The sequence below is a fragment of the Xiphophorus couchianus genome, chromosome 7, assembly GCF_001444195.1.
Source record: "Xiphophorus couchianus chromosome 7, X_couchianus-1.0, whole genome shotgun sequence".
NCBI classification, from domain to species: Eukaryota; Metazoa; Chordata; class Actinopteri; order Cyprinodontiformes; family Poeciliidae; genus Xiphophorus; species Xiphophorus couchianus.
In genome coordinates, this window is record NC_040234.1 from 19,890,584 (window position 1) to 19,914,455 (window position 23,872).

A 23,872-nucleotide genomic window follows, 5' to 3' on the forward strand; every position below is an offset into this window, starting at 1 on the left:
TGATATGTGATATCTGTGTATCTGTGACCACCTTTTTAATATGCTACTGTGGGATTGGATATTGGATATCTTTTTCCGTCATAAAATCAAACATTCAACCACTAGTTGGCAGTATTTTCAATGTAGGGGTGTAATCTGAAGCACTCTTTGGTTTTTTTCTTCTCTTTTTTGGTGTTATTGACTATAAATAAAATCTAGAATTGAAAAAAAAAATAGTCTTGATGAACTGCAAGCATATCTCAAATACCGCAAACATTCCACCCTACTCTCAAAAAATTATATTTTGTGTTTATTTGTGATTAAATATGGTGATTTATTTCAACTAATATAGATGATATCTTTCTCATTGATTTGCTCGCTTAAATGTCTTCAGTGAATCTTAATCCACACTCATCAGTCTACAGCAATATCCAATCTTATTTGAAAATTATTTAATGGAATGGGGATAAAAACAATATTTCAGGCCGTTTTTTGCGATTATGAGTCTTACTAGTTAATCATTGCCATCGATTATAATGTTGCTATGCTAGAATGAAAACAGGTTCAAAATGCTGCAGTCAAAATATTGTTCTTGCCTATAAATGAGGAAAATTAATGAAGAGGAAAGTGATTCCCAAGAGCTGCACATAAATAAAGCAAGACTGTTAATTAAATCTGTTCTAGTTCTATATAATTTCACTGCTCCACAAGAAAAGCACAACAGCCTACCGACACTTCCAAAATGAAACTATATCTTATCGGATCCTGATGAGGTCTGTCCAAGTGCAAGGAAGCCACCGATAAGTAGTAGTCAGCTCTATTTTACTTATGATACCAATAAATCCCAGAATTTATCTCTGCTGTTTTCAGGGTGACAGGTGCAACACAGCCGAAGCACGAACTCATGGGGGGTCTCGCGCGTCTTGTGCCAACCAATGGGACGGCGCACCATGCTGGAGTCTAGTGGAGTTTGAGGTGATCGTCGGGCACCTGTGCCAATCAGGGCGCGGGTGGGAGGAGCTCAGGGACTTGGAGGTGTGTCTCGAGAATGCGAGTCTGCAGCTGCATATTGTGTCTAAGACGGGGAGTAATGGTATGAGTACAGTGCTTTACGCAATTTTTTGGCAAGCTTTTGGTTTTCAGTGCGTGAGTTAGAAGCTAATTTTCCACAATTTCTGTTCTTGCGTCAGTGACAAATTAAGCCAGAAGGCACAAAAGAGACGACGCAAAGAACAGTTGGACAAATTGTAAACTTGTGCAGAAGCAGCCACAAAGTGCTCACAAACTCGCAGTCTGAGGAGCCGTCAAAAACCCAAAGCGACTCATCCTTTCTTGCTGTGAATGAGGGATACTTCGCTGGACATGTGAATTTAAAAGGAGATACCTGCCAAGCACAACAATGAAGCAAACGTCTGTCCTGTGTTGCCTCGGCTTTCTCCTGACAAGCGTCTTGTTTGGGGTCGTCTCTCCACAATCAGGTGAGTAAAAGCCAAGTGCTTGCCACCCTCCCCTTCCCGGTGTCTCATTGGAGCTGGTAGGTGCGAATCGAGTGCAGCAGCAACAGAAACGTGCTTACTTTTACTCTCTTCATCAGCACAGTTTCTTGTTACACATAAGCAACACTATGTTCATGTATTCGTTTTGTCTGAAACAACAGCAACTAGAGTCCCTCTGCTCCGCTGAAGCGCGTGTGTTGGTCTGAGCAGATGGCAGGTCGTAGCTTTGAGCTACTTGTGATGAACCCAATCGAGGGACTTGCTGTTATTCTTTTACAAAGCTACACTGTTGAAATTAGGGCATTTGATGTCCGTCACACGCATCCTTTGCGCGAAGTAAATGCGCAGCAACGGACAAAGTTGCTGCTGCTCCTGTGGATAAGCAGGCTGTCAAATGCGCAACTGTCGCGAAAGTTGCTTTGATACTCCGTTGTTTTCTACCCTTACAGATTGATTTGTCCCAGATAATTGGGTGTGAGACATCCTTTTTTGTTTCCCAATTAATTGGATGAAGGTTTCCAAGACAGCAGGTTTCACATGTAGCAGCTTTTTGCTCTGCAAGCTTTGTCAGACAAAGGACATCCGCGACTTACTTCTGCATTGATTGCCTCTCATGAGTCCCATGTTGTTGTGTTAGTGTTGTGCTGTGTAACTCTTTAACCCGCCCACCCATATGCAGTCTTTAACCGGCATTTTAAAAAAAAAAAACTAAGCTGGGAAAAATCAGTTATTTTTTCTTCCTCCCTGTCGCTTCCCTCAGGCATTCTGTTGACAGCCAGTATTTCCGCGCACATGCAGGGCTTCCACTCTTGACAGTGGAAGTACTGTTTGTACAGTGCAATGACGCTCTTTACGCACAGGGCGGCATAAGGTGCACTCGGTGATGTGGAGATGAAATAGGCTAAAGCGCCATCATAATCGTGATCATCATAATGCAAAATCATATTTTGGTTTCGACAAAAAACGAGAAAATCAAACTCGGACTGGAATTAAATACTTGCGATAAATAGGAGTACAAGTACATTTGCTTCTTTCCGCTTCCTGGGTGTTGATTTACTAGGAATTAATTAACAATGAAAATTCATAATTAAATAACACGCTAAATACAAAAAAAGAACAGTTTATCCATTCGATTAATCAGAACATAGTTTTATATAGTTGTTCCTGCTATGCCAATTTGTTCTTGTGACTTTTATTTACCCATTCAAACTGTATCTCCTTGTTCTACAAGTAAGTTAAAAATTTTTACTTTTAAAATTGTGGGAGAGTTAAATTTAAGGAGAGAAAGTAATAAAAGTAATCCTCGCAAGTTTGCACTAAGCTATCTTTTTGCTGACTTTTAGTTGCAATAATGTAAAATTCTACGCAACGTTGATTACGTTTAGTAGGAAAATAATGACGTTGGCTGAACTCTTGCTGGACCCGTGCCTTTAAATCCAAGTATATGTGCTTTTATACATATTGCATTTTCTCAGTGTTGTTTTTGTGTACAAACAAATCGAGTAAGGCACATATTAAATTTGTTCAACTGGAAGAGTGTCGGAACTTCTCCCACCCGTGTTCCTGCAGCGAAACCCAGGATTAGGAGGGAGAAGACGAGAGTAATTCACTTTCACGGTAAAGCAAAAACTCTATGCCATTCCGCCAGCAGAACTCTAAATTATGTAAATGTGCTTTGCAAAAAGAAAAAGCAGTAAAGGCGACACAAAAGAGGACTGCAGACAAACGCAGGAAGAACGGATTATACAAATATCAGTGCGAGAATTGGCATAAACGCGGATTAACTTCTGTCTGTTGGAAAAAAGGAGAAGACAATTTCCCTTAGTGTGCGCTCGTGCGTGAGCTCGAGCAGAGCGCGCGCGAACGACTTCTTACGAATGTGCTGAACTGCATGCTCACGCGCCTGTCTCACAGATGTTTTTTTTCTTTCTTTCATTTTTTGAGGTTTTCTTTTAATGAATGCTTTTGTCTTTCTTAATGAGCCATAATGACAAATTAATGTAAAAACCCTTCACCATTTATGTTGCGTTAGTGGTTCTTGTCTTCAAAGTGCCACCTTTTTATGGACTTGTGTTTGTAACTGGTGTTAATTGCGTATGCATTTATATTTTCACAAATAACTTGGCGTTTTCTGCAGAAGCATCTCAAATCTGGTGGCACTCTGGGCAGAATTTCTTGATTACTGTAGTAAGTACATGATAGAAAATATTTTCCTTGAGGATCAAAATAGTCGAGTTTAATAAAAGCACTTTCAATAAAGTACTTTTTAAAAACTTGTCCCTCTCCTTTTGCAATATTTATTTATTTTTATTGTAACTCAGTAAAGCTCGTGTGTACTAAGATGAGAAAAAATATAAAATATACATTTTGTCCAAGTTTTTGTGACCAATAATATGTCCAAATGGCCAAATTGTTGTTTTTCTTTTTTTTTCTGTAAGATGAGGAAATTCTGATTGCCTTTTTTGAAGCCAGCTGGAATTCTTTGTGAAGCAACACATTGGGAAGGGGCACAAGAGTAGTATAATGGAAGATATTAGTGGGTTTGAAAGTGTATCTTTTTAAAACCTAAAGTATACCTTAAGACTAGTAACTTGACTGTATATTAGAGGTAAAGTTTTGAGTTGTCTGACCAGACTTCTACAGCTAAGTTGAGGATTTCAGGTTGGCTATGTCAGCTAGACAATCAAGCACAGCGATATCATGGTTCTTGAATCAGATACTTGTAGCAGTGTGGGCAGATGCCAGGTTATGATGTAAAATGAAATTGGCATGTCCCTACATTTTGTAGACAAAAGCAAAAACCACAAATTTCCTGGTAGATAGCTGTGCTGACTTAAAAACTGATAAAACTCAGTGGCTCAATATCAATAGATTATCACTCACTCTAGAAGCCTCATGCTGAAGCAAATTTGGTTCTGTGCCTCTCCACTTTTCTTTCTGAATGAAAGGCTAAATCTTCTTTCATTTGAAGCATTTAGTGTTATGAGCATTTCCACTATTCCGGTCCATTGTATATCAAAATATTTGCAAGGTTTGGGCACAGCAAAAACGAAGGGAAACTGGAGACTTTTTCTTTCCCTCTTCTCAGTTTTTCTGGTTCCACAACAAAGACTGAGGTGTCTTGTATACTTTTCTGTTTTGTGTGTTTTCTTCTGCCAGTTACTGCCAGGCGAAAGAATGGTGACACATTTAGTGACCTACACAGCTTGACTATGTCACAAAGCCCTCTTACAGTCATATCTGCTGTCGCTTGTTAAAGGAGCTTTGACCCTGTGCTGACACTAGGCTTTATATTAGAAGAATGGCGGTCTTTGATTAGGTACCAATTCACTTCCATTTGTTGAGAACAGGATTGTGAACCTTTGTGTTTTTGTCCCTTATGTTAAATATGAGGAGAAACATTTGGCAGTTGGTCCTTTTTTATAAAGATATTTTCTTCTTCATTTTTTTCCTTCCGGTAAAAAAAAAAAAAAAATCCTGTTAACACCTCATGGCTGACAAGATGTTATTATTTAGAATGTGTGAAAAGCGTATTAAATATAATCCTTTGGAGTTTTGCTTTTCATTGTGAACATTTGTCGACTTTTCTTCTTTACAAGAATGACAAAACTACGACAGACTGTAATTTATTGTGTTAGTCTTCTCTGGGGACTTCACTCTTCAGCCAAATAAAATGATTGAAAAAAACAACTTTCTGGAGGAATAATCCACACAGGATTCAATGTGAGAATGGTGAAAACCACAGGGTTCTCTGTAAATCCTCACTATCTCAAAAAAGGATTGATGAATACCCAGTTTGATAGTCTGAAGGGCAGGGAAGGCGAAAACGTTTCTATGTCAATAACGTTTTCTTATGGGAGTTTGATTTAATGTGTAGATATAATTTTAAGTTCTATATCTGGTATCAATAATAACACCAGAGCAACTTTCAGCTTAGTTTCTTATAGCCATTATCCAACAGCCTTTCTCTGGTTATAACAAAATTCTCAATTTATTTCACTTGCTGTTTATTTTATTAAGAGCTGACACGTCTTTGCTGATCAGCCATCAGAGATAATATAAACTATTTACATTGCTATAATTTATTGCCTCTTTCCCTAACTTTTTGGGTTACACTGCTAATCATTCTCTCTTGCCTCTATCCCTTCTTTCTCCCTCCTTTGTCTCTTTTTCATATCTTTCCAGAATAACTGTTTTTGCAATAAACTAGCTCATTTGTTGAAGCTCATTTTGTTCTATGGAGGACTGATACTGCCAAAATTGGCAATAAAAATAAAATCTGTACATTTTTCCTAACATAGAGGTTGGATCTTTATCTTGACCAGTAGAAGAGAAGCTGACTCTAAATGCCCACCAACCAGACTCCTTCTTCTGCCCAGACTTTTTTGCCAGGTTATCGCTTACAAACAGAGGGATTAAAAACAAGAGTATAAAAGTGAAACAAAAGTAAGAAAATTAATTGATGTATGACTGAAAAAGCTTCTCTAGATTAAAAAAAAACTAATAAATACAAACTATGTTAAAAATAGAAATTTGACAATGAATAGGAATTTATTAATTAAATACATTATACATACTTATAAAAACTTCATTTGCAAGAATCAATAATTTAATGCACAATATCCGTAATTCTGCAGTAGATTTCAGGCCCTGTAAACTTTTTTGTTTGACATCTGACAGTTGCGTCTGACTAACTCTTACACACGTACTAGTTTTTAAGGGATTTCTGAGATCAGCGAGCAATTAATATTTTGTTCTATGAATTAAATTTGAAATTCCATCGCAAATGTTTTATATCAAATCAAAAATCAAGTTTTATTTGTATAGCACATTTCAGCAGCAAGACATTTCAAAGTGCTTTACATCATATCAAACACAGAAACACAATGCAACATAGAATCAACAATCAAAACGTGACATTAAGTCAAGTTCCATCATTAAATTTGTAATTGTTTACGTTTCAAATACAACCCTATAGTTTGAGCTGTTTTACAGTTTTCTGGAAGTTTGTTCCAAATTTGTGGTGCATAGATGCCGAATGCTGCTTCTCCTCATTTGGTTCTGGTTCTGGGGATGCAGAGCAGACCAGAACCAGAAGACCTGAGAGGTCTGGAAGGTCGATACAACAACAGCAGATCTTTAATGTATTTTGGTGCTAAGCCATTCAGTGATTTGTAAACTAACAACAGTATTTTAAATTCTATTCTTTGAGCTACAGGGAGCCAGTGTAGGGAATTTAAAATTGGTGTTATGTGCTCCATCTTCCTGGTTTTAGTGAGAACGCGAGCAGCAGCATTCTGGATCAGCTGCAGCTGTTTGATTGATTTGTTGGAGAGACCTGTGAAGACGCTGTTGCAATAATCAATACGACTGAAGATAAACACATGGATGAGTTTCTCTAGATCTGGCTGAGACATTAGTCCTTTAATCCTGAAAATGTTCTTCAGGTGATAGAAGGCCGACTTTGTAATTGTCTTTATGTGGCTCTGGAGGTTCAGGTCAGAGTCCATCACTACTCCCAGGTTTCGGGCCTGATCGCTGGTTTTTAGTTGTAATAACTGAAGCTGTGCATTGACTCTAGATCGTTCCTCTTTAGGTCCAAAAATAATAACTTCAGTTTTGTTTCTGTTCAGCTGGAGAAAGTTTTGGCACATCCACACATTTATCTGTTCTAAGCATCTGTTCAGTGATTGGATGGGTTCTGAGTCCCCTGGTGACATCATAATGTAGAGCTGTGTGTCATCTGCATAGTTATGGTAGCTAATATTTCCTGTTATAACCTGAGCTAGTGGGAGCATATAAATATTGAATAAGAGGGGTCATAGGATTGAACCTTGGGGTACCCCACATTGAACCTTGGGGTACCCCACACAGAAGAGATATATTTCTTATGAGGATCATCAAAGATAGCCCAAGTAGGAGTGGATTTTTATTTTATATACCTGAAAAAGCCTGGTATGAAATGACCAAAACTGGAGTTGTGCACCAGAAACTGAAGTGTATGCAGCGTTTTACTCAAAAGTGCTTTTGTGACTTGTAATGCATAGATGTTGGGGTTTTTTTGTGCACTACTAATTCATTTACTGCAGTGTTGTGCATAAAATGTTTTACTTACTTGCAAAATGCTTTGTTTTAACATAGTTGTCCTATTTTTTTTTCTGAGGATGAGAATGGAGACAGTTTTTCAATTTGACTTGTTGATGGGCTCATAACCAGACTGTCCGCGGCCAGCAGAAATGATTGGATCATATCCTCTCTGACCTTTACCAACTCGTGCACCCTCATTTATCACCTGCAGTTATGAATGTGCCATACATGTGCATGTGTTTTGCCATGCATCATTGTCAGCTTGGCTATTAAACATGCTTTTAGTGAGGAATGTCAGAGAAAGACCAATGCGTCACCAATGTTGTGAATTTGTTTAATTGGGCCATGTTCAAAATGTATTTTAGTAAGTGTGGCTCTAACAGTTAGAATAAATCACATTTGATAAGGTACATTAGAAACTGAATGTTTATTTCCTCTTTCTCATCTCATCAGTATTATTTATTTGTTATGCTTTCTATTTTTGTTGACTGCAGGATGAGCAAGCTTGAGTCTTTCTGTGTGAGAGGGAAAAAAAGAAAGCTAAAGACACACGAGAAATGCAAATAGACTGATAGTCTCTGCATAACTCGGGCTCTGGAGTTCTAAATACACAACAACGGAAGTCCTTCATTAACAAGGTAGTGCAGCAAGCTCTCATATGCACAGACATTGTTACCAAAGTCTTACTGGATATGTTTTACAATACACATCAGTTGCACTTTAATTAGGTTGGTATATATGCGTCTTGCCTACAAAGGGAGTTTGAAAAAGCACAATGTAGAGCTTCTGCAATGATGTAGGCCTTTTATCTGTGTTGCAATACAGATAAGATAAGATAAATCTTTATTGTCATTGTCACAAGGACAACGAAATTCAAAGAAAATTTTCGTAGCGGGCACTGATCGTAAGGAGATCGTAGGGAGACTGTATATGTATATACACCGACCTTCTTGACACCAACCCTGACAATCAATGCGAGCAAAAATCCAAGAAGTTAAGACAAATAATATGGACACATGCATTCTCTCTGAGAGAGTTTGATATCCCTGCGTGACTGTTGCTGCAAGTTTCCTTCTCACTCTCTGAGGTTATTGAAAGAAAAAGCACAACTATATTTCTACATTTTTAAGACTTTTTCAATGTATTTATGTTGCACCAATTCCCAGCACTTTACAACACAAACAGATCAAACTCATTTGCAATTATAATTGGACAGGAATTGGAATTCAAATTACTCCAAATTAAATTTTTAAAATATCTGATTCCCCCCACCCCCATAAAATCCGAACACATATTCAATAACACACAGCCAACCTAAATTCTAATTATTCTACAGCACAGTCAAATTGCTTTAAGTCATTGACTATGCAGAAATTAACTTGGGAAATCATGTTGGGAGAAAATATATGTATATAAGCATTCATTATATGGAATTTAAGATGAACTTCATTTGCATAATTCTGTTTTCATTTGAATAAAATGTTCTAACTAAAAGATCTTGTTAAATCTTTTAACAAACCATTAAAAATCTTGAAGTTATCGAAAGACTTTGCAAGGATTCACTATTCACTATAATAACCCTAACCCTGGTAATTGCAATTTACTTTTCATCCTTTGAAGTAGACATTTTCAGTTTGAATTGTTTAATTGGTTAAAATCGGTTAAAATGCTGTGTGTGACAAACTCACTGTATTTCTACTACAAATAAAGAAACCATTACTGACAAAAACTTAACAGAACCTCACCTCAAAACATCTGAACAATTCTGGCAATCTCAATTTAATGTTGAATCCCCTTTACATAGTTTACACCCTTACATTTTATATAGATCTCATATTTCTTTTTTTTGTGCCTATTTTTCCCTTGTGTCTTTTGAACATTAAACATTTAATCATTAACACTGTATAAAGAATAACCACACTACATTGTTTCAAACTGAATCCACTTAAAGCTGTCAGGGCTAACTGATGCCAACTCGCATCATACATTGGCAAACACAAGGCACTCCCACACATTTACCCACACATCCTGCCGTCACCCTGAGCTTTTACTACATAGTAGGAGCAAATGGGCATGTTCTAGACCTTTGAAAGCTTCAGTCGCATGTTCGCTAAACAATATAGTTGTCTGCGGACTGAACATGCCATGTCTGTCTGTCAGCTTGCAAAGCTTTTGATCCCTTTTGTTGTTGCTGCTACTCTTTTAACAATAAGCCCGTCTATCCTGCTGGAGGACTGCGGGAGGCTTTCAGGCACCGACCCTTTTTGACAACCACGTTTTGAGAGATTCAAAATGCGGTGACAACATGCGTGAACCACGTACATGAACGCTTGTCTGTGTGTGAACTGATTGTGTCCAACGGTGTGCATGTGAAGGCTTGGTTGGAGGGGAGAAGGGGGGTGACTGACAGACCAAGCAAGCTCTGGAGACTCTTTCTCTGCTCCACTGTCTGCTTGTTCGTCTTCCTCCGCCCACCCTCTTCCTTCATCTTTGGCTTTGTAAGCCTCCACATAATGTGGGAGCATTAAAATGACAATGGAAATTATGGCTAATCTTTGTTAAGACACACTCATTACCGCCACGGCTTGGAATGAGAGTTTGATGATAAGAGTTGGTCTGCTGTTTTTTTTTGTTTTTTTTTTCTTCTACCTTCCTTCTGAAGAGACAGTCTGACATATTGGAGTGATGTGTTTTATTCTCACTTTTTGTTATTTTTTTCTATTCCTGCTCACAGTTAATAATGGTGGCAAATATATGAAAGGATGATAATAGGCTGACAACTTGGGCATGAAAGACTAGCTCCACCTTCAAACGAGCTTTTCATGCAGTTCCGTATGTGGGTGTATGTTAGAGGGCTGATTTCTCTCAACTCCTTCCTTCTCTGTCTCTTTCCGCTTTTAGTAATCCTCCTTTAAAATATTCATGGCTAATCTGCATGTACAATGTAATTACAGACGGATTTGAATGATATGGCCAGCGGAATGTAAGCTTCATGTTAAATCTTGATTTAGTATTTTGTGCGTCTGAATAAATATGCAAAATACTTTTGCTGCTTTTAAATGTCTTAGAACTAAGTAAAAGCAAAGGCAATATATTAGTAACTGTTTCTAAAGTTTTTCAGTCTCATCACAGTAAAACAGTGTATGCACAGTGCCTTGCAAAAGTGTTCACACATGGTAGCTTTCTACATTTTGTCACATCACAAGCAAATATTTTTTTTATATTTTATGGAAAACACAAAGTAGAGTATAATTTTGAAATGGACAATTCTGCACAGTTTTCATTTTTTAACACATGAAAGCCCAAAAAGTTTGATATTCATATGAATTCGCTTCCCTATACTGTCAAATATAAGCCCATTAAACCAATAAGAAATTACCTCATTACTAAATAGTCTGTGTATCTGTTCAGTTCAAAGCAGGATGAGATTTTAGAATGACATCCCATCTATTACGTATGTCACAGAACTGTTAAATCCATCGTCAAAAAAGCGTGAAGCACCCTTGCAGCCCTAATAAGACATGCACACCAAAAAAAAAAAAGAAATAGATGAGGCGGGGAGAGGATTATTTACTGAACCACCAAGGAGACCCACATTTCACTGGAGGATCTGCAGAGATCATCAGCTCAATTAGAACAATATGTTGACATATGCACTTGTGTACACTCCACAAATCTGGCTTTTATGTAAGAATGGCAAGTAGAAAGTCATAGTTCAGAAAAAGCCAAAACAGATCTTGTTTAGAATTTGATACAAGGTATGTAGCAAACAAGTGGAAAAAGTCGTTCCCCCAGAGGACTCCAAAATGTAACTTGTTGGTATGCAAGTGCTTTGTTGCAGAAAATTTACTCTGCTTGTGATCTAAAACACACCATCTCTACAGTAAATCGTAGTACAGTATTTTGCTCCATGGGTGTTTCTTAATGACAGAGGACTTTGTTGGAGTTAATAGAAAACCTGATAGAAGCTGCAATAAACTTGAGACTGGACCTGAGATTCATCCTACAGCAGGTAATAAATATAAACATCCATGCAGAGCTATAATAGAAGTATATCAAATCATAGTCATTTGCTAGAATGGCCTAGTCAAAGTTGAGCCCTAAATCCAAATGAGAATTTGCGGCAAGACCTGAAGATGGATGTTCTTAGGTGGTCCAATCTGACTGAGCTTTGAACGTTCCTGAAATTAACTATTTGAAATGTAAAAAGCTAGTGGAGATTTGCCACATAACAAGATGGGCTGCTTTAATTGCAGTAATATGTGATTCTACAAAGTTTTGACATGTTGCATATTCCAGTGAAAAATTCCCAATTTCACTGTATGTTGGTACCTTGTATAAACTATTATAACTGTAGTAAAATAAAAGGTGTGACCGAAGAGCTGCATGTGTCTTTCTGCTTCACTCCCATGGCTTATATCCCCAAGGCCATGTTTTAGGTGCTACTGGTCTCCAATTAATGGACCGGTGTGCCCTGCATGCTATTCTCACAGGTCAATTTTTCACTTGTACGAGAGTGGGGGTGGGGGGTGAGGTGGAATGTCCTTTTTAAATGAAGCACTTGGTGTTTGTGACCTGTAATAAATGAGTTTGCAGTCAGTCATAGCAGCTGTAAGGAGGCATTTGGGAGCAAATGTTGGATGGAGGTGGGGGGTAATTTTCAGACTTGGTTGGAAAACAGTTTATCTATGCACAGATGAAAAATGACTGCGCCAAACATGCTATCGCTTGTGTAACGAAATAACAGAAATCTTGAAATATTTTAGGGATTTACCACACAGAGGGAAAATGTCATAATTTAAAGATGATGCTATAGATAATAACCCTAAGGTGCCACCAAAGACCAGAATGATTACATATCTCAATGTCCGAGACAAATGTAGAGAAGAATATCTGAACAAAATGAGTTTTTTATCTGATGATTTGAATTAAGTCAGTATTTATCTTTTTTATGTGAAGAATCAAATATTGCAAGGAAAGATAAGCCACACTGTGAAATATGCCGAAACAACAAAGCCGAGGAAAAGAATATTTAGAAAGCACAAACTGTATTCTTTAGTTTTCATGTTTTATGTTTTTCAGCTTTCAAGCTGGAAACGATTTTGGTTTCACTCTTCCTTAAACATTTTAACACACTTCTTTTTACAAAATATTAATCGCAGATGCTAAAGAAAATATCAATTTATTTCTCAGAGATTGGTAAGAGATGTTTTAACGAGAATATTGATTTGGTTCCAAAAACAGAGCATACAAACCTAAAAATATCTGAATCTCACTTTTTGGTGGAGCAAAGATTTATGTGAAAGTGTTGATCGATAGCTTTTACACATTGTGGCCAATCACTGCTTTAGAAATCGATCAGTGGCGCTACATTTCAGTGCCATGCAGTTTGTATTCAGCACCCCCAACTCACACACCCTGAAATAAAATTGTGTTCAAAAAATAGCCCTCAGAACTCAGTAGTAAATAACTGTGTATATTTACATTTGAGCAGTTCTTTGAAGGCCTCAGAGTTTTGTTAGAGAATATTTTAAAAATATCAACACTATGGAAGGGCAAGAAATGCGCTAAAAAGGTCAATATTTTTGTTTCTCACAGAAATCATTTCTGAATAATGAGAAGAAAAAAAGCCATTGTTGAAAGAAAACCATACGGAATATTTTTTGCAGTTTTACACACTGCAAAAAATATGAAGCAAACGCGGTGGAAGGTGCTCCAGTAAGATAAGCCTAAAGTGAGCTCTATTTGCAGAACACTGTGTGTGGCAGAAACTAACACTTCCCATCTTCCTGGACACACCATCCCTATAGTGAAATGATGGCAACATTATGCTGAGGGTTTGATTTCTACAGCAGAGTTAGGGAAGCTGGTTTGAATTGTTGGGAAGATGGAGCTAAAGTCAGGGCAGTGGTGGATGAAAACCTGTTATACCTGACAGTAGTTTAATTTCCACTTGGACAATGACATTAAGCATGCCTTCAAAAATATTGTTCACAGACGTAGCCTATCAAACTCGTAGAACTTGAGCCATTTTTTATTTCTGATTTATCTTCCGGCAAGTTTTTGTTCTTCCTCAATTTACAACAATGCAACGATTTGTGTTGAATTGTTTAAAAACAACAACATCCGGGTTTATGATAACAGCAAAATGTGGCATGTCAGGAAGTAGGAAAACATTTGTAGACATCTGTTTAACCTTGGGAAATTGTTTTGTTCAGTCAAGCTGTAGTCTTTTAACAGTCCCATTAAGAACTTTTGGATAAGTGTCAGAACAGGTATGAGTGTAATCAGCGAAAAAAATAACAGGGAGCATTTATGTCTGTTTACATATTTTCTAGCAATTTATTTACTTTTTACATATAAGGAAACCTTGACTGATGCACTACTTCCAGCTAGGTGCATTAGTGTGACTATCATTCCTGCGAAGCAGCAGTCACCTTGCAGCAGAGCAGAAATAGCGCAGCTCTTTTTCCCTGGATGTGAAGGTACATAAAGCACAAGGTGAGAGGACCAGGAAGGCAATTGACCTTGGCTGCTTTTGGGAGCTGGTATATAGCCATTTTGCCAGTTGGATGCAACGGTTCTGCCGCAGAAAGAGAGACTGAATGGATGTTACGAGGTTCTATTATGGTTTAGTCAAAAAAGAATGACTGTTCCAAGTTGGAGATCATTTTAGAAGATTTATTCGGTTCTCACAAAGGTGGCAGGTGCAGATCACACACAAAGGACATCCAGAGCAGGCTAGAAATCAAAAATCATTAGTACCTTTGCTTGCAATAGTTCATCACCTCCAGCGTGACTTCTCCTCAGTCTAACCACCGACTGCCTCCTGTGGAGCAGAGCCCTGCTTTTAAAGCCACAGGCTCCGCCCACAGACAATCCAAACTAGCAAAATACTAATCATCTCTAACTCAAATCAGAAGTTTGATTCTGATTTGAATCAAACTTCAAATCAGCCTAAAGTTTATACAGTATACAAAATAATAATAAAAAATAAATAAATAAATAAACTTGTAAACAAAATACAATATTCAATTTAATATACAACACCCAATGCGCTCTGCTGACGTCACCTCCTCATGTGACTCCCTCCCGGCACGTCACAATCCGGAAACACACTACTTGAAAACAAAAACCAGGAAAACCTCCAGTGCTAAAAAAAAAGGTTACAGTAAATGTTTAACCGGAGCAGGAACACCGCGTGTGCACCCACGATGAGCCGCCCCAGTCCAACCTGCAACAAAAGTAAATTAGTGATGATGCATGTGTTTGTCGGCGTGTGTACGCAGTTATGCGGGCATGCTAACACGGACTCTAACGCCCAGCTCGTGACGGCTCCTCCGTCACAATGGACAATTGTATTGCTTATAGGGAAGCTATAATTTATACCAAACATTTAATTTAGTGTAACACAAGCAATTTCTTTGTGGAAAAAAAATAATTGGTGCTTTTAATTGTCTTTTTTTGCCACAACTATAAATAACAGTAAAAAGCTTTACATTACATGAGTGGGTGCTTCTTGAATAAAAGGATGTGTTTGATGATATGAGACAATATCAAACAGGAGAAGAGCTGAGTAAGTGCAAAGCAGGTCTAAAGTCAACCTTGCCATTTTGCTTTGCTGTGCTTTAGTGTTTACCTGTGACAGGGGTGCTTTATCTCAGCCAGTCACCAGAGCATGTGTAAACACACAAGGGGGAGCACACTGCATATCATGCTGTTTTCAGCCTCCCTGCTTTTGTTCCAAAATCTTTCTCCCGTAGAGAGACATTATCCCCCGACGGCAAGGTGAAAGGGGTGCTGATGTAAGGTTATTTGTAGCAGAAGGAGAATGACGGGGAAAAAAAAGTGGATGGAGGGGTTAAAAGTAAGAGAAAAAAAAATCTCCTAATTATAGCCAAAGAAGGGCAGCCAGTCGGGGTAGTACAGGGGAGAAGAGCGAAGCAGCTCCAATGGAGTACGGGATATGAGTGAGTGTCTTGGGAGCCTTGGTTAAAGTAGTCGCCATCACAGGAGCTGAATGGACAATTAATCAGAAGCACCCTGTGGGGGAAGTTAAGGCTATGACAGTGCCACTTCATTCTGTTGGACACACATATACCTGCTGGCTCATCCACAACATTGTCACTTCTTTCTGTTGCCTTTTGTTCTCCTATCTTATTTTCTCCTTTTCATTGTAAATTTTTTTCTTCTCATTTCCCTTTTTCAATTTCTTTTCTTTATTTTGTCCCAGTCTTGTCAATTTTCTCTTCTTCTCTGTTTACCTCCCTTTTTTCTTGACTTTCCTCTCCTCGAACATGTGCTTAGGTCTGCGAGCCTTTTGATTAGAATCAGTTGTGAATGCCTTTTTCTGACCTGACAAGTGTCTCCAAACTCTTTTAGAGTCTGGAATTTCTTAAGGCTGTGGATGGAGGGAGACAGCAGCTAGGAAGAATCGTCTGAAAGGGTGAACTGCTGGCTCTACTTTACCTTTCCCATTACCCCCTTCTTCACCTCCTTCATCCCTCCATCTCTCCCAGCTCCTCTGTCCCCCCCATGGCTGGCACTGAGTGATTGATGGATTTAGGTTTGACATGGCTTGGTTCACCCGAGGGCGCTAGCAAGGACACTGGTGAGGCTGAGACAGACACTGGGGACATTCAGATAGGCAAGACAGAAAAGAGAGTGCACTCAACACTTGCCTCGGCAAAATTTGTCCGGGGTGTTAGTATTTTCTGTTAGTCTTTGGTTTAATCGCTTTGGCAAATTCTAAATGACATGTAACCATGTAACTGGTTTTAAAGTATTTTATATTTATTTTTGTATATTTACAAGTTGTTGTTTTTTTTATAGTCAGCTCAAATAAGACCTGTAACTGCAGGTCTTCACTTAATATTCATCCTATTTCTATAACCCAAAATGCTTTGACTGATGAACTTGATGAGTGGACCAATATTCTTACCTGTAACCAAACAATCTCCTATACAGCAAATACTGTCATCTGACCAACTGCAAAATTATTGATCTGATCACTGATATCTTTTGAAAGAGCACATTATGTGCATACTTAGAAATATTGTAAAACATTTTATAGTTTTTTAACAGAATGACATTTTAAAATGTGGTCGGGGAAGGAAAAACCGGGATGTTAGACACTGATGAATTAAAACTTGTTATAAAAGGATGCAACAGTATAGTTTTTTTCTTTTCAGAATCCTAAAATCATACCTGATCTGCTTTCAGCAGTTATGTTAATCATTTTCAGAAGCTGGTGTTTCTTCTGTGTGGCTGGTTGTAGCCCACGCGCAAAAAGTTTTGGAGTTTCATCTTATTTTTTTCCCCCTTTGGTTAAAAGTGAAATAAGCAAGCATTCAGGATTTTCGGTAGTCACTTCTCACTTTAGATTCTTTCCACTTCAGCTATTAGAGCGGCTTTAAATGGAAATTGTAAGGTCCCTTTTCGAAGAACCACTTTTGCTCAAAGTGCTCTGTCCATGAGAGGATCTGCGGTTTGGAACTTACTTCCTGTTGATTTAAAGTCTGTAACCAGTTTTAGTACGTTCAAAAAACAAACAAAACTCTGGTTATGTCAAAAACAGAAATGTATCCATACTTCATGTTTTATGTTTCACTGTTTTATATGCATGATTGTGTATATGTTGTCAACATTATGTCATGCTCTTATAAATTATTACTTCAATCTTTATTAGTTTTAAGATTAAGTTTTAAGATAAGACTGTTTAAAACCCATATAGAGACAAGTGCTGTGAATTAGCTGTTGCTTTTGCACTATGACACAAACATGGGACTGCTGTTCAGTTTGTCTATGTCTGTGTGTCTGACCCTATAAAATAAACTTAAATAATAAAAGCAGTTTTCTTTTTGTTCCTCATCCGCTGATATTCAATCGAAACACTTAAATACAAAATGCTGGAGTAATCCCATTGCACTTTTGGTGTGTGTTCCACACTATTCCTTTATATTTTAATATTGTTTGTTTCACACCGTTTTTCTTTTTTTGATTAAAAAAGAAAAGCACAACAACTTTATGCATCCTTGAAACTGTCTTTCACACAAAAGGTATTTGATTTCTTGCAATGATTTCCCCTTTGATTAACCAGCTTTTATGTAACTAGCATCCCAATGCGTAATTTAGCTTAATGATTTTTGCGAATTTATTTGGATACACCACCATACCTGTCAAGACTCCCGTTTTGGCTGGTTAAATATTTTACCCGTCTTTCCCGCTGTGCTCTCATATTAGTATTTGAGAGCATAAATTTCCCGCATTATAACGAGAACTGCCCCATATTTTAAGACAGTTATGATCTGCTTTGTTCTTTGGGCAACTGTCAGGGAAGAGAAAGTCAGATTAGTTGGCCATGGAGTCTGAAACTAATGTATATTGTGACAGTTCCTGACTGATTGTGAGTCAACTTCCAGAAAGAGATGGCGGTTGTTGTAGTAAAGCAGCTTTACTGCAATTGCTTTAATACAAGCTGATATGAATACAAATAGATATGGATCCATATCTATTTGTTAATGAGCTAGTTTTCTTCACCATATGGGATAGTTTAAATCTGGAGTAAGGCACCAAAGGAATTAACTACTGCAAGTAAAATATTAATTGCTTTAAACCTTTTAATCTATACTTGTTTTTCAAAAGTCCTGAACAATTCCTTTAAATCGTTCCATTTTTATTTTTTTAATGAAACCATGTCTAGCCACTGAAAGGCAAAGTCTGATCCCTAATGTGTCTAAACTAAATCCAGGTTTTCTGTGTCGCTACTTTGAATTGAGTGCAAGCTGCGTGCTGCTACCCTTCCAGGGGGGATCTTCGTCCTCCCAGAAAGCAAACACCCATTTGACATGGAGCCGGCAGAAAGGGAACAAGGCCCACAGTGTCTCCCCTGCTCCAAGTGCTTTGTCCAGTAGGAGGCTTCTGCCACGGCTCCAGGCTATCAAACCCACGTGACATGCCTGGAGATGAGGGGGAGCGCTTTCTGAATTGTGTTATGTCCAGAATATGTCAGGAAAGTATTCCCAAAAGAAGATTCATGTTGCTCCTTACACTGGCCTGAAAGTCACACAAACATCTATCTGTCTAGCTTCAGATATAGCCTATAATTTTAATATTTTACAGAAACTGCATATTAGTCTAAAACATTTTTTAGCTAAAACTTACCAAGGTGGCATTAGGTATAAAATAATGAAGTGCTTTTTGTCATAAATTTTATTTTACTTTGGATGTAGTAAAAAACATTTTTAATTATATTCAGTACAAATGTAGCTTCAGCCTTATTTGGAAGCACTGGAAGGATTTCTGGAACATTTGGAAACATAAAGATCATGGACGAGATATTTTTTTAGGATCAAGTGAAGCTGGAGTTTTAGTAATCAGAAACCAGCCATCTCTTTTATGAAGCACAATAAATAAATAAACCTACCTCAGCTTCTTAAAAGAAAGATATAGACGCATTGTGCGGGGCCAGGCAAGGATACTGGCAGGTTAAACACCTACTCAGAGCCCCCACCCGAGCTGTGGATGCCTGTAGAGAAAGATAATTGCGTAATATATTTGGGCTAATAAAAACAAAAAGCTTCATGTGCTTATGCGGGGATTATATTTCACCAATAATGTAAGTAACTGTAAAAGTTCAGCAAGTGGTGACCTTTTGATTCCCTGATTGCTTGTGAACACAACATTAAACTAGGCCCTCTTTAAGTTAAGTTGCACTGGAATCAATTACCTGTTCACTGGAAGTGATTGCCAAAGAGCAAGAAACCTGAGATAAGTCATTATTTTTTACTCTAATCACCATCTAAATTTTACAAAGTCAGTTCTGCATGACATTATTTTGACAGAATGACACGGCATGACAGAATTTTTCTCGTTTCAGAGTTAAAGGGCAAACTGTATGATGTGGGTTACAATTAATTATATAAAAGCCGGCAATTCATAGAACATGAACTGCACAATAATTTCTGAGTTCAGATGTCACCTACAGCTGTGCTTGAGCAAAAAATGACAAATAAACAGACCCTCATTATACAAGATGAGCAGCCCTATGCAGTGCATTTGATTTAAAAGTCCCAAGTGAGCATGCATTGAATAAAGGAACAAGTCCTTTTCGATGATGAAACAAGTTAAAAATCAGACACAATGAAATTTGGAAACCTGAAGCAGAGGTAAAAGAAAAATAATTTTTATATTATTTATTTGCATAAATGTTTTGGATCACCTGATTATGGCAGGTTAAACTGAACATAAGTTCGGAATTGATTCAGTCCACTAGAGGGGTTTGAAATCTCAATGCAAGATGGCATCACGCCTAATTATAATATCATAAATAATTTATTGTAAATACATTGTAAGCAGTATTGCAAGCAGAAATGTCATACCCTCAAATTTATTCTTTTTACCTCTTTTAGGGAGTTCTAAACGCTAAAGAAAAACTGCTTGAGGATGAACAAAATAAAAGGGAAGTCGGTGCTTAGTACTTCATGCAAGTTTGAGTTGGCACAGCATATGTGTCCAGACAATAAATGTTTTTAACTTAGGTTTAGTGAGTCACAGTTTAGCCTAATTTATTCAGCTATATTTTTGTTTCTTAAAGTGTGAATCAGAAGCATGTGATGCTACTAGTAAATGCCTTCCCCACACTTCCACAATACCAGACTGCTGGAAGTCTTCCTAGTAAAGAAGGAGATTTATACCTTCTGTTCAGGCAAAATCTTCCAATCTCTGTCTGCATGTTGATGAGCATTGTGTATATGTCACCTGGTTGTCTCAGAGATGTACCTGGCTATCTGAGCAGTAAGCATAACAACAACAGGTGTCTTCAGCTCTCCCTTTCACTGCCGCCTACTACACTTCAAGCTTTTGCTCTCTGTCTGGGTTGGCAGCAATGTAAAGTCAATAGGATGAATAAAACATACCTGAATCAGAACCCTCTACCCTGGGAAATGTCAAGCTGTCAGTACAGTTTAATGGGAAACCATAGGACCTTTCCCAGGGGCCGGACAGTTTATTGTGTAGCTGCTACAAAAATTCAGTCAGGCCAGTTGGTTTCTTTGTGCACTAAAAATGCACGAACTCTTGACTTACTCGAACTCACCATAATATCATTCTCCTGCATGTCTGCTAGAGATATACTCTTACTGGAAAATCTAGATATTCAGGGCTCACCGGGGCTTTTCCAAGCATAGGAACTTCTGTGCACTTGTGCTGCTGCTCAGACTTTTAACTGCTTTGCTTAAAAAACATCATCTAAACTGCATATGGTGAGTTAATTTAATTCTGCTGGTCTCCCACTGAATAACTGCCATTTAACACGCCTTACTACACATATTACACAACACCCATCACAGCCTGCGGTGGTGGTAGCTAACCCCTACAGCTAATTAGCTTTGAATTAGGTCTGAGGTCTAGGTTTAATTAGGCCTAGCCACGAGGAGGGTTGAAACTTAACAGTAACTCCAGCAACATGAGCTGCCAAACCTCATCAGGCTAATGGACACTCAACCAACGAGGGCCCTCGGGGCCTTGACAGGCTAGTCTGACTTTCTCCCTGTTGCCGACCAGGACTTATACAAACACACACACACACACACACACACACACACACACACACCCCAGCACACTGCAATTTTAACATCAGCCAGGTGGTCCAGTCACAAGACAGTTGGAGTGTGTCTGGCTATGCATAAATGTGTGCACTGGAGTACTTTTTAATTACTTTATTCAAACTACACAGCTTAAAGTTTCTGTGTGTATATTGCTATCAGCAGTCTTTATTAAACAGCGCAACAACCAATAAAGTCTATGTCCCCACTAACTACACACATGAGGTACTGTAAAATAGGAAGGAATGTAGAAATATAAACAAAACAATACAATAACAGAGGATTCAACCAACTAGAGCATGTATTCTAGTTTGGAATGTATTTCCTACCTTCTTTCGGTTGCCATCTCCTTCTGTTATAACTTTGCTGTTTACGTTAAGAAAAAAAGAAGAGTCAACCGTAAGAAATGTTTGTTTTAAATGCTGTTTTCTTGCTTGAATTGAAATATGCTGGATGTTTGAGATGACTTTCAAAACTGTGGAAAAAAATCCCTGTGGAAATTACATTTCTGCAAGTCCTTGTGTTATCAGGAGGATTTCTTTTGTTTTTGGTTCTCATTTCCCATTTTTTGTGTAGGTCTATGTACTATAACAACAAACCACAAATGAAACATATACTGTACATGACAATCATTTTATTCATTCATGGTTTTTCATGTGTGCAACTGTGAAGATAAGATGTGGCAGAGAATTTTAAATTCTATGCAGAGCTAAAACTAGCTGTAGAATAGAGCTATATTAAGGCAAATGGGTTAGCAACAGCAATATCCTTATCTGCTAAGCTCATCTGCCATTTGGTGTCAGAGTGACAGACTTTGATTAATTGTTTCACTAAAGTCAGGTGCATATGTCAAAATAGGACATTAGGGACATTGGCATCACCTGTATGATTTGATTAGAAGAGTGGAACAGAAACATACTGAAGAGCACCTCCTACTTCCACCAATATTCAAGCAGCACACCACCGCTATTCCTGTAAATATTTGCATATACTGTTAGCTTGTTAATACAAAGTAAGGCTGTATGCACTGCTGCAGCCTCAGTGCATCTGGATGTAAGAAATTCTGTCATGTGAATTAAGTTAAAGTTTATCTACAATAGTGACTATAGACACAAAATAATGTAATGTAAACAGTAATCACAATGCCTTGGAAAAGCCTTCATATCCTTTGAATTTTTTCCCCTTGAGATTTTGTCTTTACGCTGCAAACATTAATTATTTTATTTGTGCTTTCATGTGACAGACCCCTAAAAGTAGTGTAGAATTTTGATGTGATAAGAACATTTTAAGCTTTTGATTGAACTTTGTTTAGGGGGAACACCTGAATACAGAAATCTGCTACCTTTTTCATAATTGTACTTGAAAGGAAAAAAAAAAGTCTTGCTACAACCCCAGGTTTTAATGCATGACAATAGCATTTAATGCATTAAATGCCACTACCCACACAAAAAGGGACATGTTGTTGAAGTTGAAGTATTATGACTGAATTTACTGTGTAGGCAACTTCTATAAGTAGTTTGTTATTCTGGATTTTACTTAACAGTATCAGACTTCAGGTACCAGAGTGTAAATTTTAACACCTTTCAGACTTTTTTTGAAAATATATTCAAAATCATATATGAAAATCTAAATTATATGACATTTGTAAGATAATTTTGTAATTATCTTACAAAATTACCCAAAATAGATTGAAGCTTGAGACTGTAAGAAGATGAATGTAAAAAAAAAACATATATATATAAATATTGCATTTGTTTAGGCATATCAAACCTTGTCATTCTTCTATCTTAAATACTTCTGTGGAACAAACTTACTATCACTAGCTTATTGTTCAGATAGAATTGTAAATAAAATACATTTTTAAACCCTAAAAAGCTTTCATGAATCAAGTAGTAAGAAAAAAATAAGGCTAAAAAAACAAAAAGTTAGTTATGCACTAGTTAATTTTATACTTTTCATTTTTCTTAAAGACATATAAAGAAGATTCTTGACAAAGCCTCAAATAATAGGCTAGTAGGTTGAGCTATTCTATGACTGCACAACCTTTTACAGTAGTTTTCTTCTCCATATGCTGACAGGTCTTCTCTACTTCCACTTCAAACAGCAGATAGATGAATAAAGACGGACCAAAAATTGGCAGTTGGTGTGTTTGCTCAGTGTGTCTAAGGCCTGTTGGCTGCTTCTAGGCACTGACAGCCAGTCTGTCTCTGAGGACTGAGTGATGGAGTGGGGCAGTGAGGTTGGCATTCCACTAATGGATGGGATGCTAATGACCTCCTAGCCAATAAACAAGCACCCCCTTGCTGTCACCTCACCTCTAAACTCCTATCTTGTCTGTTTGATAACCTCACAAGTACAATGAGGTGAATTCATCCCCTGCTGCCAGAAATAACACAGAACGCCTAAAATGTCAATTTTTAAAAAATGTATTAATATGTATAATTAATCAAAACATGTTTCTTTTTGCTTTTAGGTAAAGAAAGACAATTTGTATTGAAAGAAAGCCTGGTGGATGTATTTAAATGCATATTAGAAGCAATGAAAAGCTGTCTTTTTCATACACAGTGCTAAGATGGTTTTAATCAAAATTACACTACTTAATTAGTAAAAAAAAAAAACTTTTATATTAAAAACCTTTAGAAATTACATGGAATATCTAAAAAATAATTGCCATTTAACCTCATTCCTTTTATGTTATAAGGAAGA

General features: G+C 37.5%; 1 protein-coding gene across 2 annotated transcripts in view; it reads left to right on the plus strand.

Annotated features, from left to right (window-relative positions):
• The first annotated feature begins 903 nt into the window (after positions 1–903).
• The window catches only part of erbb4b (erb-b2 receptor tyrosine kinase 4b), a 280,695-nt gene continuing 257,726 nt past the window's right edge, over positions 904–23,872 (plus strand). Inside the window, exon 1 of one of the 2 annotated variants that reach the window (XM_028023799.1) lies at positions 904–1,457. In XM_028023799.1, the coding sequence (XP_027879600.1) occupies positions 1,379–1,457 (79 nt within the window). In that variant the 5' untranslated portion in view covers positions 904–1,378. The remainder of the gene's footprint in view (positions 1,458–23,872) is intronic. The other variant, XM_028023797.1, reaches the window with a different exon arrangement.